This window comes from Monodelphis domestica, chromosome 1, assembly GCF_027887165.1.
Source record: "Monodelphis domestica isolate mMonDom1 chromosome 1, mMonDom1.pri, whole genome shotgun sequence".
Lineage (NCBI taxonomy): Eukaryota > Metazoa > Chordata > Mammalia > Didelphimorphia > Didelphidae > Monodelphis > Monodelphis domestica.
In genome coordinates this window covers 455,311,431-455,328,620 of record NC_077227.1, presented here as the reverse complement: position 1 = coordinate 455,328,620, position 17,190 = coordinate 455,311,431, and the positions used below count along the sequence as shown (strand labels likewise).

The window sequence follows — 17,190 nt, the reverse complement described above, 5'->3', positions numbered from 1 at the left end:
GACCTAGTCTTTCCTGAAGTTCATGCCTTTGTGACCTCTTACTCAGTGGCTTTAGCATGTGCTATCCTGGACTATCCTTTGAAAAGCCCTTGATGCTGTTTCTGATAAAAATTTGGTGATGTGCAATGCAAAACTTTGGCTCTCTAGGACATGACAGCAGAGTTATTTGAATTAAAATTTCTGTATATAATAGCACAGATAGAACCATCATTCCTTTATTATAAACAATCATAGCAGTTTATCTTATCTGCCATGTCCTTACTGCCAAATCTTATACTTCCCTAGCCCTCCCTTCTGGTTGTTCTCTTTCTCTTCATGATATTTGATTTGAAATAGTTCTTATTGCAAGATTACATTTTTTTGCCTTGTATTATAATTATTTGTATTGTATCATGCCTTAGAAGACTGTCTGGCTCTATGAGGATGGAGATTGTGTCTTAATTTTCTATCTCCCTCTAAATATGGCAATGCACATTCATTTTATTGACTTATATGTATGTGACTTTTTACATATGTCATATCTTCTTAGAAACTTCCTTATTTATCAGTTAGTTGACTTTAAGTGACATTCAGAACAAAGTAAATCCTTTTAGTCATTCTTAATGATGTGGGAAAATTAACATGTAAACTTTATATGATTTAGTCTGAATTCCGTTAGGAATTACTTGAGTCTTAAACTATAAGAATTTTATAAAATGCCCTTTATGTTAAAATTATCAGACCAAAATTAATTTTCTGGATTTAGTCTTAACTTTAGGCCTATGTCCAAACCTGCTGTTGGAATCAACTATATATTTAGTAGGATTGTATGACTAGCACAGGATTACTTTGTCTAGTGTTAAATGCTAACAAAGGTAGAAAAGTGGGGAATGAAGTAGTCTGTGCCATATCGACAGTTATTTGTAAAATAAGTGTAGCTCAATAGAATATCTTCCAACCAGTATTAGCCTTTATTTGGGATAGAATTTTACCGTCTGGCTCAGTTGTTGTCCTGCATTTTAAAAGTCTAAGTTATTAGATCTAAAGGACATTAGGAGACAGAGGAATATATTAGCTAGCATATTTTCAAATAAAAGGAATAGTTTGGCCTGTCTGATTTATTATCAGAAAGCTGAGAACAATTCTGAATTCTGAATCCCTTTTCTAAATATTTTTCATTGTGTAGTTTAATTTTAGAAAGCCATTACTAAACTGGGGCAGAGTCATGCCCATTGATAGGAACAATGAAGGGCTTAACTGTTATAATACAGCTTAAGACTTGGAACTGGTTCAATAGAGTGATTTTTTTTTTTTAATCAAGAACTAAACTGGAAATGGTACACACCTGTAATCCCAGCTACTGAGGAGGCTGAACCTGGTGGATCTCTTATGCTGGGAGTTCTGAGCTGCTGTGGACTATATTGATTAGGTATCTATCAGCACCATGGTGAATCCTGAGGAGCTGGAGGTGGGGAAAATGAACTGGATGTCAGTTTGCTTAAAGACTGATTGGGCCCAGGTTAGAAAGTTTGAAGCATCTCCAATACTAGGATTGGGTTTTGAATAGTTTCATTGTACTTCAGCCAGAACAAGATGGGGAGACCTAGTCTTTAAAAAAAGAGAACGTCAAGAACTAGCATTATTGTGAGGTTCGTAATTAAAATATCTCTGTATTTGAGTAGCAGGTTATATGAAATACTGAATTATGTCTGTCACAGCAATTTTGAAATGAAATTCTGTGTTCTGATTCAGCCATATTCATATACTGATAAGATAGTATTTAGCTTAAAACATAGGTATTAATGCCTGTTAACTTAATTTGAACCACATTTTTTTGTCAACCATATTCTTTGCCAGTGTGCAATTAAAATGATTGGAATTCTTGTTTTTTTCTGAATTGGCCATTTATGATTATGTTTAGTTTGGCAATTTAGTGGGGGGGGGGTATATCTTTTGAGTGAAAAAGGATAAGGGGAAAAGGAAGGAAAGAGAGCAATATTATTTGCCTTCTCTTTCCAAAACAAAATATGTTATAACCAAAACATAGTATAAGTGGAAAAAAAAACAACAAAGTTCCTAAAGCAAATTATATTTCTACCTCAACTTCTTATTACTTTTTCACTTTCTTGAATAATGTATAGTAGACTTAGAATGGTCTTTGAAGTTTTATTGTCACAAAGCTAAACATCACAACATAGTTATGTGTTACTTTTGTTATTTATAACAAATATTATGGCCATGTGTGCAAAAGAAATATGAAAGCAATAGATCTCATGACACTGGATAGGTTTCTTAACAGGGTTGTTGGATATGGTGATATATGGGGCTCTCCTTTCTGAAATTTTAGATGGAGTAGGGAGAGGGGCAAAATTTAAACATCTCAGTGCCACTACTCGTAATTATATATAAGCATGCATTATTTAAATGCTTAATGTGTGCTGGTCTTTCATTTTAAGGTAGAAGATAATATATTTCTTTTGGATTGTCCTTTCAAAGAAATAGGGCTTAAATTCTGGAGGTTAAAAGGATATAATCATGATGTAAGAGAAAGTATGAGATGAAGGAAAAAAGAAAAAATAAATTAAAAAGTAGAATGTTCATCTTATAATTGCTAGAGATTCTTTGTACAATCTCATGACCATCTAGTTTTGTTCATTTTATTCCCAGGTCATTACAGACTTCTGAAATTGCCTTAAAATGAACTCACTTTTTATTCATCCTTTAGTTCTGGTTGGGTGACTGCTCCCAAGAGACAACCAAATGAGTAGAGGAGATATCTTTGTTCACACTCAAAAGTTCCTTAAGTTCTCTTTTTTATGGAGTTCTGCTTTACTTCTTTTCTGTAACGAGCTATAATTTCTCATTTCAGCCCCTCTGTTTGAGATAATATTGTTACAGCTAAGTGTTATATTATTTTTAGGCTATTTATTGAATAAAAGTTGAGTTATAATTCTAAAAAACTGGACAGATTTCTTATGTCTTATAAAATTGCCTTTTGCCTACAGGTATTGCAAAGATCATTCTTATTTTTTCAGCATTTTTTTTAACAAAGGCTTGTTTATGTGATTTCCCTGAGAATTATTAAAAGTAAGTCTCTTTTCTCAGAGGGTTTTCTTTTTTCTTTCTTTTTTCCTTAAACCCTTACCTTCTAGCTTAGAACCAATACTAAGTATTGGTTTGAAGGCAGAAGAGTGGTAAGGGCTAGACAATGGGGGAGATGGAGGAAGTGTCTAAGGCCAGATTTGAATCTAGAACCTCCCATTTCTAGACTTGGCTCTCAATCCACTGTGCTCCCCAACTGCCCCCTCTCAGAGGGTTTTCTTAAGTTATTTCTTCCCAAATACCCAGTAAGACATAAAATGAATGATGTAATGCCTTTCATTTTGAGGTAAAAGATAGATATTTCTGTTGGGTTGTTCTTTCACCAATATAAAGAAATGGGGCTTAAAGTTTGGGTGTTAAAGGAAAGGTATATTCTATTTGGCAAACAAAATGTACATAGAAAATTAAATACAAAGTAATTTCTAGGGGAAGGGCACTAGCAGAAACTAGAGAGATCAGGATAGGCTTAGCTTTGAACAGTAATAAGGAATTATATGAAGTAAGGTGAGGAGTGCTTTCTAGGATGGGGGATAGTTTGTACAGGTATATGTAGATGGGAGATGGGTTGTCATATATGGAAAACAGTAAGCAGACCACTTTAGCTAGAATATAGAATGAATGAGGGAGAAGTATGTGCAAATAAGACTGGAATGGTAAACTGGAACTATATTATAAAGGGCTTTAAAAGTTAAAAAAGTGAGATTTTTATTCAATCCTAGAGACAAGAGGGAACCACATAAAACTTCTTATGTAAGATAGAGGTGACATGGTCAAATGAGCTTGGAATATTTTAGGAGTTTCAGTCTAGCAGCAGAAGATGAATTGAAGAAAAAGACTAGTATTAGAGATGAATTACAAAGCTATTGTAATAGTCTGGGCAAGAAGGGATGAGGGCCTTAACTAGGTTGGCAGCTATGTGAGTATAGAGATAGGAGTTAATGTTATGGGGGTAGAAGCAATAAGACATGGCAAAAATTGAATGTAAAAGGAAAGAGTCAAGGATAATAGTGCCTGTTATAAAAATAAAATTAGGAAGAGGGGAAGGTTTTGGATGGAAGATAAATTCTGTTTTGGATATGTTGAATTTGAGGTGCCATTAAAGGAATAGGAATTGATTATCTTTTGTTTTTCTTAGTATCCCTGACACTTAGCACAGTTCCTGGTCCATAGTAGACACTTCATAAGTACTGACCAACTGACAGTTAGTTGGAGGTATCTAATAGGTAGTTAGTTGTTGAGGCAAATCTAGAGTTCAGGAAAGTGACTGAGTGACTGATTATGGATCCTCTGCACAGTTATAATTACACCCTTGGGTGAAGATATCACTGAGTGTAGAAAGAGGATCAAGGACAGAGGCATGAGCTACAGCATTTAGAAAGGAATGTGAAAGGGGTGATGATTCTACAAAGTAGACTAAAAAAAGAGTGATTACCAGACTATTGGAACCAGGAGAGAAAAGCAATGTCATGAAAATCCAGGGATGAGAGATCACCTAATTGGAGAGGACAGAGAAAAGACCATTAGATTTGGCAATTGATAATTTCATTGGCAATCTTGAAAAGAACAGAACTAAGATAAAAAAAAAAGATTACAAGGAAGGTTGAAAAGTTAGCATGAACAGAAAATGGAAGTAAAAGAAATAACCTTCTTTTCCAAGATGTATGACTTTGAAAGGGAAGAGAAAGAAATATTACTGGATAAGGAGAGACTGAAAATTGTGGGGAAGAGAGTGGATGATTAACGGTATAAGATGATCCTGTTTGGGGAAACTAAAGATATGAACTGTTCTTAAGGTTTATTTTATTGAAGATTTTATTAGATTCACTTTTAAGTAGGGATAATGAACCACAAAGAGAAGATAAATTGACTCTTGGGGTTAGGGGTCCCTCCCCTCCCCAGTTGAACCTGGTATAGGTGACACCTTAGTCCTTTTGTGGGATGAAACTAGGCCACAGGAGCTCTGAAGAATATTTAGATCTCTTTGTGGCCACTAATTCATTTATGTGACTTTTACTTCTTCAGGCTCTTAGTTTTCTTATCTGTAAAATGAGATTTAGACTCAGAAAGATATCTCTAAAATATTCCTAGCAATAATCTCATAATCTCTTATAATCTAATTGGAAGAATCTTTCAATATTTATAATCACCAGAAATTAATCTCCTGAAGTGGACATGATTTACAGTGAAATTGGGGAAATACTTCTGAAAGAATTAGAATAAAATTTTTATACCATTATACTGGATATTAATTCCTAGGGTTAAAAATCAAACTTCCTCCTTCCTCCCTTCTTCCCTTCCTTCCTTTCCTTTCTTCCAAAAATACAACATTTACTTTTAGATAATAGTCAAAACTGGGGTAACTTCATCTAATACATCTTACTTGTGTTAGGTGGTACTTTCTTAAATATTGCCTTTATTTCATTCAGAGGCCACTATTAAGAATCTTGAAGTTACTGGCATAGTTATAGAAAATGAGCGATTCTGATACTGAATTGAATACTTTGCCAAGGACCAGAGTAAATGAATGCTAAGTCAGAAATGTTCAATCATTTATCTTTAGTTGTTAAAGCTAGAACCACCAAGGAAAAGGGAAGTAGAGAGCATTATTATATGCTGAAGAAAAGCCAAGGAAGAATAAGAACTTGGGAAAACTAATGCATTTTTAAAAATTAGGTCAGCTTGATAAGACTAATAAAACAGGCAAATGGTGATAAAACTAATTACTTCAGGGGCAGCTAAGTGGCTTAGTGGATTGAAAACCTAAACTCAAAAATCTTGGATTCAAATGTAGCCTCTGGCACTTCCTAGCTGTGTGACTCTGGGCCAGTCACTTAACCCCCATTGCCTAGTTCTTGCTGTAAGCAATACATGGTATTGATTCTAAGACTGAAGGTAAAGGTTTAATAAACAAAACTAATCACTAACTAGAAGTAGAATCATAGATATAGAGAGCCAGGTTATCTAGAGGTACTAAAAGTTATCTAGTACAAATCCCTCATTTTATAGATAGGAAACCAAAACCTAAATAGTTTAATCTACTTGCCTAAAGTCACACACAAGTGATAAGCAGTAGATTTGGGATTTGAATCCAGGTGCTCTGACTCATAATCCAGTTTGCATTGTTATTTATGTTGATAAAGCAGTTCAGTTGCTGATTTTTTGAATGATTTCCTTGAGACTAAAGATAATCTTATTCATTAGGAAATAGACAAAAATCAGAATACTTGTGAATGCTTTTGGAAAGGTCCTACATTTTAAATAAATCATCCTCATTTTTTCTCTCCCCGTATGCTTTCGGAAGCTTTTGAGGTATACAGAATATTTCCAAAAGTATTATGCTATTAAAGCTTAAAATTGCATTAAGATTTTTGAGATACCTTGTATATTTTCTGGATATGATGCAGCTTAACAAATATGTTTGCCTTGAATATCAATACTTGTTTTCACTCTTGTTTTTGGGCAGGCTGTTTCATTATGGATGGAGGAGATGATGGTAATCTTGTTATCAAAAAGAGATTTGTATCTGAAACGGAATTAGATGAACGGCGCAAAAAGAGACAGGAAGAATGGGAAAAAGTTCGAAAACCTGAGGATCCAGAAGGTACAGAGATGTGTATAGTCGAATGGGAAGTAAGCAATCTGGGCTCCAATTCATTAACTGTTACTGGGTGTTAAGTCAGTTCATCTCTTGGAGAATCTTTGACCTTATCTGAAAAATGATGATTTGATCTTCATTGTTCCCAAGATCCTTTTACATTCGATTAATTTGTGGTTTATAGGATATTTAGATTTTAGCAAAGCATTTGGCAGTCTCATCTTTGTGTCAAGATGGAAACAGTGGGCCAGATGTGCGAGGTAGGATTCAGAATTGGTGGAATAACAGAATGTAGAACATAAATTCATGACGATTTGAGGAAAGTGTCTCGTGTACTATTTCAGGAATCTGTCTTTGGTGTATTGACTTATATGAAGTCATAAAAGGTCTGCTTTATTGAAGATTACAAAGCTAGCCAAGAAGAACTAAACATGACAGAAAAGTTTAAAACAAACGAACAAAAAAACCTTACAGGAGCAACTAGGTGGCTTACTGGCCAGAGAGCCAGGCCTAGAAATGGGAGTTCCTGGATGCAAACACTGGCCTCAGACATTTCCAAGATGTGCTATCCTAGGCAAAGCACTTAACCCCAATTGCCTAGCCCTTAACAGCAGAAGCCTTGGAACTAAAACTTAGTATTGATTTTAAGATGGAAGATAAATGTTTTAAAAACAAACTTGATAATAACAGGCTAATAAGATGAGATTTAGTAATGGAACAGGAGTATCTGGAGGAATTCACCTCTCCACTCACAATAGCTAATTACTGGTATTTATATAGCACTTAAAGGTTTGCAGATTGCATATATCAGGTGATCCTCAAGATCACTGAGAAATAGAGACTATTGTTACCTTCATTTTATAGATGAAGAAACTAGGATAGAGAGGTTAAGATCATAGATTTAGAGCTCAAAGTACCTTAAGAGCCCAGCCTTATCCTCTTATTTTATAAATTAGAAAACTAAGAACTAGAAAGGTAAGTTAACTTGTCCAAGATCACACAAATAGAAAGTGCCTGGCAGGATTTAAACCCAAGTCCTCTGACTCTAGAGCCAATGATGTTTCTAAGGAGTGAAATGAAGCATTGTCAGGTTTGGGCCAGAATATAGTGGGTATAGGTTGTTCACTTCTTCAGCACCTTCTCTGCAACTTATAGTCCTAGCATATTTCCTGGAGTCACACAGCTTGTGATTTTTTTTGTATGAAAACCTTTCTCTAGTCTTCCTTATTATTAGTCTAGCACTCTAGACACCATAACATCAATTTTCTGCCTTGCTGTGCAGAGACCTAAAAGGTTCCCAGAATATTAAGTAGACATCACCATGGAAAGAGGGACCTGGATAAAGATTGCAAAGAATGAAAAGACTTGAAGTCGTTTCATTCTGTACTGATGGAAGGAGTATTGACAGCTAGAGACCTAGATCAGAAATACATTAAAGCAAGTCATTGTGTATATTCTTTGTTTCTATTTTCTTCACTCTGTGCCTTTTCAACAAGCCTTCCCATGTTTCTTTGAGTTCTTCACATTTGTCACTCTTTATAGTGTCTTACTACTATGAGAGTAGTGGAATAGATAGAGGTCTATTATGCTGCTTCTCACCTGACTTACAAGCAGATTTGTGTCTCAAAAAGCCTTTGATGTCTTTAATGCCTCTATCTGGGAGTTCAATTTTTTTTTTTAATCCTTACCTTCCGTCTTAGAATCAATACAGTGTATTGGTTTTAAGGCAGAAGAGTGGTAAGGGCTAGGCAATGGGGGTCAAGTGACCTCCCCAGGGTCACAGAGCTAGGAAGTGTCTGAGGCCAGATTTGATTTTAGGACCTCCCATCTCTGGGCCTGGTTCTCAATCCACTGAGCTCCCCAGTTGCCCCTCCCAGTCCTATTTTTTAAAAAGTCTTATTTTTGATTTTTATTTTTTACATCACAGATATTTCCTGATTACCTTCTTCCTCCTACCTACCCACACCATTTTTTACAAAGGAAAATAGTTGAGTACAACCAACCAACACAACTGCATTTGATGACTTACTTATCGTTCAGTTTCTTTTGAATCATTGTTAGAACCATTATTGGTCATTGTATTTCATCTAAATTCAGCTACCTTTTAGTGTTCTTTTAATTTGTATTATTATAGTTATGTGTTATAGTTATTATGTCACATATGTAGTTATTATAGATATACACACACATACACAACACACATCTGGTTTTACTTTCCTTCTCTTTCTGCCAGTTCATATAATTCTTCCTGTGTTTCTCTAAATTCTTCATATATAGTCTATGAATAAAACACATTTTTTCAGCTGTTCTCTTTTAGGCTCTTTCTTTCCATTTTTTTGCTACCACTAAAGCGCTGCTATGAATATTTTGTTATATATGGGAATTAACTATGTTTTATTTCTTTTAGGGTTCCTGCCCAGTAGTGAATATTGTTAGATCAAACAATGTAATAACTTTTTCTCGCACCATTACAACTAGTTCAAGAATAGTTAAACCTATTTTATAGCTTCACTAGTAACAGATCAAAATGCTATCTTTCTACAGCCCTCCAACATTATTTCTACCTTTTAGCATCTTTGTTCCTCTGAAGAGTATGAGGTGAAATTTCTATTTCTCTTAAGTAATAGTGATATGGAGCATTCTTTCATGTCCAGCCCTACAGGTACCCACAGTACTGGACACGTGGTAGGTTCTTAGCAAATGTTTGATGATTGATAATTGTTGATGGTTTGAGATTATTTAAACAATTTCTTCATAGATCCTGTAGATCCAATTTCCCGTGCTCATTTGGAGTTTTTCAAAAATCATAGATCATGAGTCTAGATTGGGGAGGTGTCTTAAATATCAGCTAGTCCAACCCTCTCTTTTGCAGATGATGAAGCTGCAGTGACTTATCCAAGGTCACATAAGTAATAAGCACTCATTCTTTTCCCTTTACCCATCTGCTTTTCTTAGCACCAATTGAACTGGAAGGATCCTGACAGTTTCTTCCCAGAACTTCTCTACTTTTTCATTTTTTAAAGGTTATCTAATAAGTCTCAGAACAATTTTAATAGTTAATTTGTATGCTTAAATTCATCTTGAGCATTGTTAGCTGGGAAGACTAAAAAGATCACTTTTTCTTGTTGCTTTCAGATACATGATTAAGCTGGCTTTCCTAGCTTCAATGTGCATTTAAGGAGAACTCCCTCACTTAGCTATTTTTTAAACGTAGTTTTATTCAGAGCAAGAATGTCAATATTGTGGCATCATAGACTGAAAACCAAAGGTGTCTGAGAGATCAGTCATTTTGTCCAATCCTATAACTTTACAGATGAGGAAACCATGGCCCAGGAAGGTTAATTTAGTTGCCCATGGTTACAAAGGCTAAGAAGAGAAGAACTGAGTCCATGGTCCTCTGACTCCAAATGCAGTGCACATTCCAGCACACACTGAATGTGCATTCATTTTAGTATATCAGTTTGGTCATTAGATAGATTGAACATTGAAAGTATGAACATTAAAAGTATGAACAGTTATACTAACATTTATAGATTTTCCCCAAATAGCATGTCACTCTCTTCTCCTTTCCTTCCACTTTTCCCACTGTCAGTTACCATGATAGAGGGAGATAGAGGAAGAAAGACCATTTAGCACTTTTTGTTGGTTTCTAGCCCTCAGGTCACAAGCATCTCTGGTAGGCTATTCTTTTGATGACTCTTTCTGGGCCTATACACAGATCCTTCCCAGTTCATTGGGATCTGTCAGAACTCTGGTTTGTCAAGCAAAGCCTTTGAGACCCCATGGTCACCTCTATTACAGATAAGAGCCTCCTGTGGCACCAGAATTACTCTAAAATAAAGTTGTAAAGTACATTTGGATTTTCCTCCCCTACTTTTCAGAATGCCCTGAGGAGGTATATGATCCTCGCTCCCTATTTGAAAGACTTCAGGAACAAAAAGACAAGAAGCAGCAAGAATATGAGGAACAATTCAAATTCAGTAAGTCTTAGAAAGTTATGTGACTCATGAGCTTTGGCCATTGTCTGATGCTTGTTTTTGCCTCACATGATGCTTTACCCCAGAGAGTCCATAATATTGTATGACTGGTTTACAGATTTTGAATTTTCATTTAGAAGGAAATGAAATCTGTAGCTCTTTGCCCATTCATACAGTAGTAAATATTTTTGTTTTAAACTTAAGAAGTCCAATTTAATCTCTCTGCTCCATCATGTCTGTGGACTCATATTTGTTAATAAAAGGGGCAATAGAATGTTTTTATGCCATGTTGCTTATTCAAAGAGCAGAGTCATTTACTAATTCCCTCTTCATGTTCCCTGGAGGATCTGCTGTTTATTAAAGAAAAGACTTTAGGTGGTGATATTTTCCCTTTAGCCTACTAAATGTGCCTCATTCTAATTGTTTCCTCAGAAAATATGGTAAGAGGCTTAAATGAAGATGAGACAAACTTTCTTGATGAGGTTTCTCGGCAGCAAGAGCTAATAGAAAAACAGCGGAGGGAAGAAGAACTGAAAGAACTGAAGGAATACAGAATATCCTTTGTACTGAATGTTGAACTGGGAAGTAGAATCTCACAGATTCAGGGAGCAAGTGCCCTTAAGTCTCATTCTCTCCATTCATTAAGTGAAAGGATTTGATTAGATGGTTTCGGGAATCTGTGATTTATGGAGCTCTTAAAATGAACAAAAATCCCTCTGTCAATCTCGAATTCACTTTGTTTAGAATTATAACCAGATCCCCAAATCTTAATAGTTATTTGTGTGTAATTCAAAAGTTAGGGAAGTCAGAAAATCAGTTCCCTTGCCTCTGGGGCTTAGTTTCTACAGGAGAGATTTGGCCTGGTTGATAGAAGGTTTATTCTATTTTAAAATGTTTTTTAGAGGCAGTGTGGTATCATGGTAATACAATATTACAGGCAACAGTCTCAGACCTCACTATGGTTAGATGGAACCCCTTGCATGTAGGCATGACATATTTTATATACCTTAGCATTATATCTGACAAAGTTTCAAAATTTAAATGGCAAAGATAAGATTTCCAATGAACAAGAGACAAAAGAAATGATATATAATCCTGTGACATTGTGCAAAAACATTCTTTGGAGGCTCCAAGAGTGTTTATACCTCCCCCCTTTTTTTTAAACCCTTACCTTCAGTCTTAGTATCAGACAAAATATATTATTCTGTCTGATTATTGTATAATAACTGTATTATAATAATAATTATAATAATAATAACTGATATTATAATACAGTATAAGACAGAAGAGTGGCAAGGGCCAGGCAACTGGGGTTAAGGGACTTGCCTAGGATCATGTTGCCAGGAAGTGAAGAGTATTTACTCTTGATGGAAACTTTTGAATAATTCTGATAATCTAGGAAAGGGATGAAAACCAGACCTCCCAGCCAGCTCCTGTATATTATACTAATACTATGATATACGAGTAGGTAAATACTTGTTATGATAAAGAACTGAAGGATAAAACATTTGCTTATTAAAGTTCTAAATTGAATTTTTTTTACTTTATGTGATTATCATAATGTTATTTTTCATAATTCTCCAGAATATAAACATTTTTCCTTAGCTTTGATGTGTTCTTACAAAAAACAGTTTGAGCTTCACTATATTGTACATATTTAAAACCAAGTGATTATTTTTATTTAAAATTGTTATTGATATCTTTTGTTTTTACTTTATATTCATTTCCAAAAAGAAAGAAAGGAAAGAGTTCCGCCAAACCATCCAATACATCATCTGAAAGAGATGGCAGAGAAAATGTTGCACACCCATAACTCCTCCCCTCTGCAAATGTGGGTGTGAGGTATACCTTCTCAACCTGTCTCTGAGGCCAAGCTTGGTTATTAATTACAGAGTGTTCAGTTTTCTTTCTTTTTTTCTTTTTATTTGCATTGCTATATTTATTGATGTTTTCATAGTTCTGCTTACTTCATGTCGAATCAATTCATATGTCTTCCTATGCCTTTCTGAATTCTTCATATTCATTTGTTATGGTACAATAATATTTCATTAACTTCTTGTACCACAGTCTGTTTAGGCCTCCCCTAATCTAAAGGTTATGTATCAGCTAGGTGGCAAAATGGATAAAATGCTGGATCCAGAGTCAGGAAGACCTGAGTTCAAATTATCCTCAGGCACTTACTACCTGTAAGAACCTGGACAAGTCACAATTCCTAATTGCTTCAGTTCCTCATCTGTAAAATGGGGACAAATTGGAGAAAGAAAAGGCAAACCATTCCAGTATCTTTGCTAAGAAAATCCTGTGGACAGGTGCATGGAGTTACAAAGAATCATGAGCGAATGACTAAACCAAGAACAAGAAACCTAAAAGGTGTCTACTTTGTGTACTGACTTTGGAATTAGGAAGACCCAAGTTCAAGTCTGGCCTCATAAATCTCACCCATAGTTCTATGCATTTTGTACATGTGTTTTTGTATGTGCACAGACATGTAAAATGTGTTAAATACATGTGTGTATACACAGGCATATAGTACATATACCTATTTTGGATATGCGTGTATATGTAGTGTGTATGTGTACATATACATAGTACTATGTTACTATTCAGACGCTTGTAGTACTCAGATACTTGTAGCTATGCAAACCCTGAGCAAGTCACTTAAACTTTCTAATTTTTAGTTCCTTTATCTGTAAGTGGGATAATGAATAGCACCTATTTTATCTAAGGATGAATAAAACATATAAAGCACTTTAAGTTTTAAAGCACTATAGTTAGTTTTTATCATTTTTTACAAAAAAATTAGATGATTTTTAATGTCACTCCTTGAATGGGTTGCTTTTGTAGCACTTTTAACCAATTCTACACTTTCCTCTTAAACTACCAGCTAGCTCCTTGAGCTTTGGATCTGAGACATATATTTCAAATGGCTTACTATTAAAGGTATACCAAAAACCTTATACAATTATAAGATACTAAAAGAAAAATTAAATCTTGATTTTTTTAATCAACATTGCAGTAGTACAAATACAGGAGTATTTATTTGGGGGCTAATTTCAAGTCTTTTCATTTTTCTTTTATGTATCAATTATGAAAACATTTTCATAGGGAATTGGCTTCCCTTAATGGAGGTCCTATAGATAAAAATCAAATTATACCAGCTGTGTTGGCATTTTCAGTCCAAAAGATAACTGCATTTCTATAATTTTTGCTCTTTGGAAATTAATATTTAGATTTAAAGTGGGATCTATTTCCATCGTAGGTTTAAAAGCATCAAGATGATCTTCAAAATACTATTTGAAATTTGGGAGTCTTATATAATTCTCATTTTATAAATGAGAAGACTTAGGGTAGCTAATGTCTGGATATGAAGACATTAATAAAATTAGCACATTAATACACAGTTGGTGGAGCTATGAATTGGTCTAGCCATTCGATAAGATATTTTGGAGCCTTGTTCCCTAAATCATTAAATCTTTTGACCCAGTGACATCACTTTATACCTGTACCCTCAGAGAGTTCCAAGGAAGAGGAAAAGGACTCCCCTGGGCAATAATAGTTATAGCTGCTCTTTTTGTTATAGCAATGTTTTAGAAACTAAGTGGAGTGTCAGCCAATTCAGGAATAGCTGAACAAATTATGAATAATAGAATATTATTTTGCCAAAACTTAAGACTTATGTAAACCGATGTAAAGTGAGCAGAATCAGTAGATTATTGATATAGTAACAAAAAAAAAACTTCGAAAGCCTTAAGTACTCTGATTAAGACCCGTGATGAAGCAGGCTCCTTGCAGAAGGAGACGTACATTTTCAGACATGATCAATGTGGAAATTAGTTTTTTGTTAACTGTGCATATTTGTTATGAGGATTTTCTTTTTCTTTTTTTCTTTTCTCAATGGGACTAAGAGGGTTAGAATAGGAACCCCATCCCCACTCCCCAAAAAAAGAAAAGAAAAAAGTATCTTTCAAGAAATTAAAAATAATTTTTTTTTTAACCCTTACTTTCTTCCCTAGTAACAACTCTTAAGAAAAAGGGCAAGGGCTAGACAAACAGGGTTAAGTGACTTGCTGTCCTAAAAGTTTGAGCTAGGTGCTAGCCAGGGCCAGGACTTTGGGGAAGGGCAGTCATAATAAACTGAAGCCTGAACAGAACAGAGCTTACCTCTACACAGTCAGACAAGGGATGGAGAGGAAGGGTAGGAATACAAGATCATAGATTTATCATTCATTTATTATTATTTTTTTAAAAGATCCTTATCTTCCATCTTAGAATCAATACCAAGTATTGGTTCCAAGGTAGAAGAGTGATAAGGACTAGGCAATGGGGATTAAGTGACTTGCCCAGGGTCACACAGCTAGGAAGTGTCTGAGGCCAAATTTCAACCCAGGTCCTTCCAACTCCAGACCTGGCTCTCTATCCACTGTGCCATTTAGTTGCTCCCAAACAATTTTTTAAAAGGCATAGAAGAGAACAGAAGGAAGACCATAAGGAAACACAGACAAGACAGCTTTGAAAATTAAATTTACATATTGAATTTATTATTTACATAAAAGGAAAAACAAACTGTAATTTAGATTCACAGTTTCATGTTCCATCTCTTTTTTTATGTTCTTTGGGTGTGTGTATATTATGTCATTCCTGTTAAGTTTATAATAAAAATGAAATTAAAAACAAACTCTGTCCCTCTGCTTTTCCCCTGGGGATTTAGAGTAATTAGAATTAGAGGGTTTCTGACTTGCAGCTTAACAAGAAGACCATACTTAACCTCTCTTCATTACTCTTGGCCACAGAATTGATGTAGTGTTATGAGACTGATACGTATCCTACATAGTTCTTAGTAAAGAAATTGTTAATTGTGAATGAATCTAAACAAAATCACACATGATGAATGCATTTGTGATATCTTGAGCACTAGATGTCACTGTTGTTCTGTCCTATAGCACTGATTGGTTAAAGAATTTCTGAGAGTGAAGAGAAAGAAAAGTAAGCATTATTTGTTGTCTGTGCTCTCAAGGAAACATACATTTAGCTACCAAGTATATAATGTTGAAAAATACCTTCATTACAACTAAATGCTTTGCATTTTAAAGGCAAAAAAAGGTCTTGTTTGTAGATTTGCTATATAAGCATTTCTGAATATGTTTGGTTAGACTTAATGATATTTTATAAATTAGTGTTAGTTTTCATAAGACCAATTCAGCAACATCTAGTTTTCTTAAGTTCTACCTTCTCTATAAAGGCTTTTTAAGGAAAAACCATTTGTCCCCTGACTTAGCAAGAAAAAACGGTTCTCTTCCCAATTATTCTATTGCTAATTGTTATGCACTAAGTATCAGGTTAGTTGTATCATTGAGGATTATGGGGTAACTTTGAATTTGATCAGTAGTTAATGACTGGAAATTTGAGGTAGGACTTGGATTTTATTTAATTTTTCCCTTCTGATTCTTTTAAACCAATTAGAATGGTAAATGAGAATGGTTTAGGGTAGAATAGGAAAAGTCTTTTTTTCCTTTCTTTATCAACTACAAGTAGTCATTATGTAGTATCAGAGTATTTGAAACTCCCATGGGGTGATCTATCTTTCTTACATTGGCTCATTTGAATACCCTTTTCTTAAAGTCACTTTTTTTTTGACTTTTTCTTTGATCCTTAACCTTGAACTCACAGCACTCTTGCTAAAGTTGGAGTATCTTCAGATACCAAAAAGGAAGGGGAGAAGAAATTGTCTGTGAAGCCATTAGAAACCAAGAACAAATTTTCTCAGGCGAAGCTGCTGGCAGGAGCTGTGAAACACAAAAGGTAGAGACTTGCACATTTTACAAATTAGCCCTTTGACTTCATAGATGGAGACTGAGGGTGACAATTTATCTGAAGTTAGCCTCTTGTTGTCCATCCCCTGGATGTCTTGTCCATTCTTCAGCCTTTATATTAGGGAGGTTTTATGCTTGACCTCAGAGAGCTATAGCTTCTGGGTTGTATTCTTGATCTCTAGTTCTCTGATATCATTGCTATACCAGACCCTCAGCCTTTGCTTTACTTGTAACTAAATAGGGAGCATGATGACAAAACTGCATCCTAAATATTCTTAAGAAACAGTCCTGCCTCTCCCATTCACAGGAAAAAGCAAAACAAAGATATTGTGATATACTGAATGTACTATGTTACTCATGCCTTTCAAAAACCTTAAGTTTTTGGGGGCAGCTGGGTAGCTCAGTGAATTGAGAGCTAGCCCTAGAGACGGGAGGTCCTAGGTTCAAATCTGGCCTCAGACACTTCCCAGCTGTGTGACCCTGGGCAAGTCACTTGACCCCCATTGCCTACCCTTACCACTCTTCTGCCTTGGAGCCAATACACAGTATTGACTCCAAGACGGAAGGTAAGGGTTTAAAAAAAAAAAAACCTTAAGTTTTTGTTAAGTATTTGTTATGCCAACGTGACAAGCCAAAGTGTTAATGAAACATGATACTATCAAGTTTTGTGTTGTTAGTTTTATAAATTAATGTATATTGCTATTTGACCAAATGTTGGAAGGAAGAG

At 35.0% G+C, this 17,190-nt stretch overlaps 1 protein-coding gene across 5 annotated transcripts in view; it reads left to right on the top strand.

Annotated features, from left to right (window-relative positions):
* The window catches only part of PSME3IP1 (proteasome activator subunit 3 interacting protein 1), a 36,469-nt gene that overhangs the window by 4,296 nt on the left and 14,983 nt on the right, over positions 1–17,190 (top strand). For 3 of the 5 annotated variants that reach the window (XM_056812344.1, XM_056812342.1, XM_056812346.1), the window contains exons 2-5: positions 6,545–6,682; positions 10,558–10,656; positions 11,086–11,208; positions 16,320–16,452. In XM_056812344.1, coding sequence (XP_056668322.1) covers positions 6,556–6,682; positions 10,558–10,656; positions 11,086–11,208; positions 16,320–16,452 — 482 coding nt within the window. In that variant the 5' untranslated portion in view covers positions 6,545–6,555. Of the gene's footprint in view, positions 1–1,300; positions 1,409–6,544; positions 6,683–10,557; positions 10,657–11,085; positions 11,209–16,319; positions 16,453–17,190 lie in introns of all 5 variants that reach the window. The other 2 variants (XM_056812345.1, XM_056812343.1) reach the window with 1 other exon arrangement.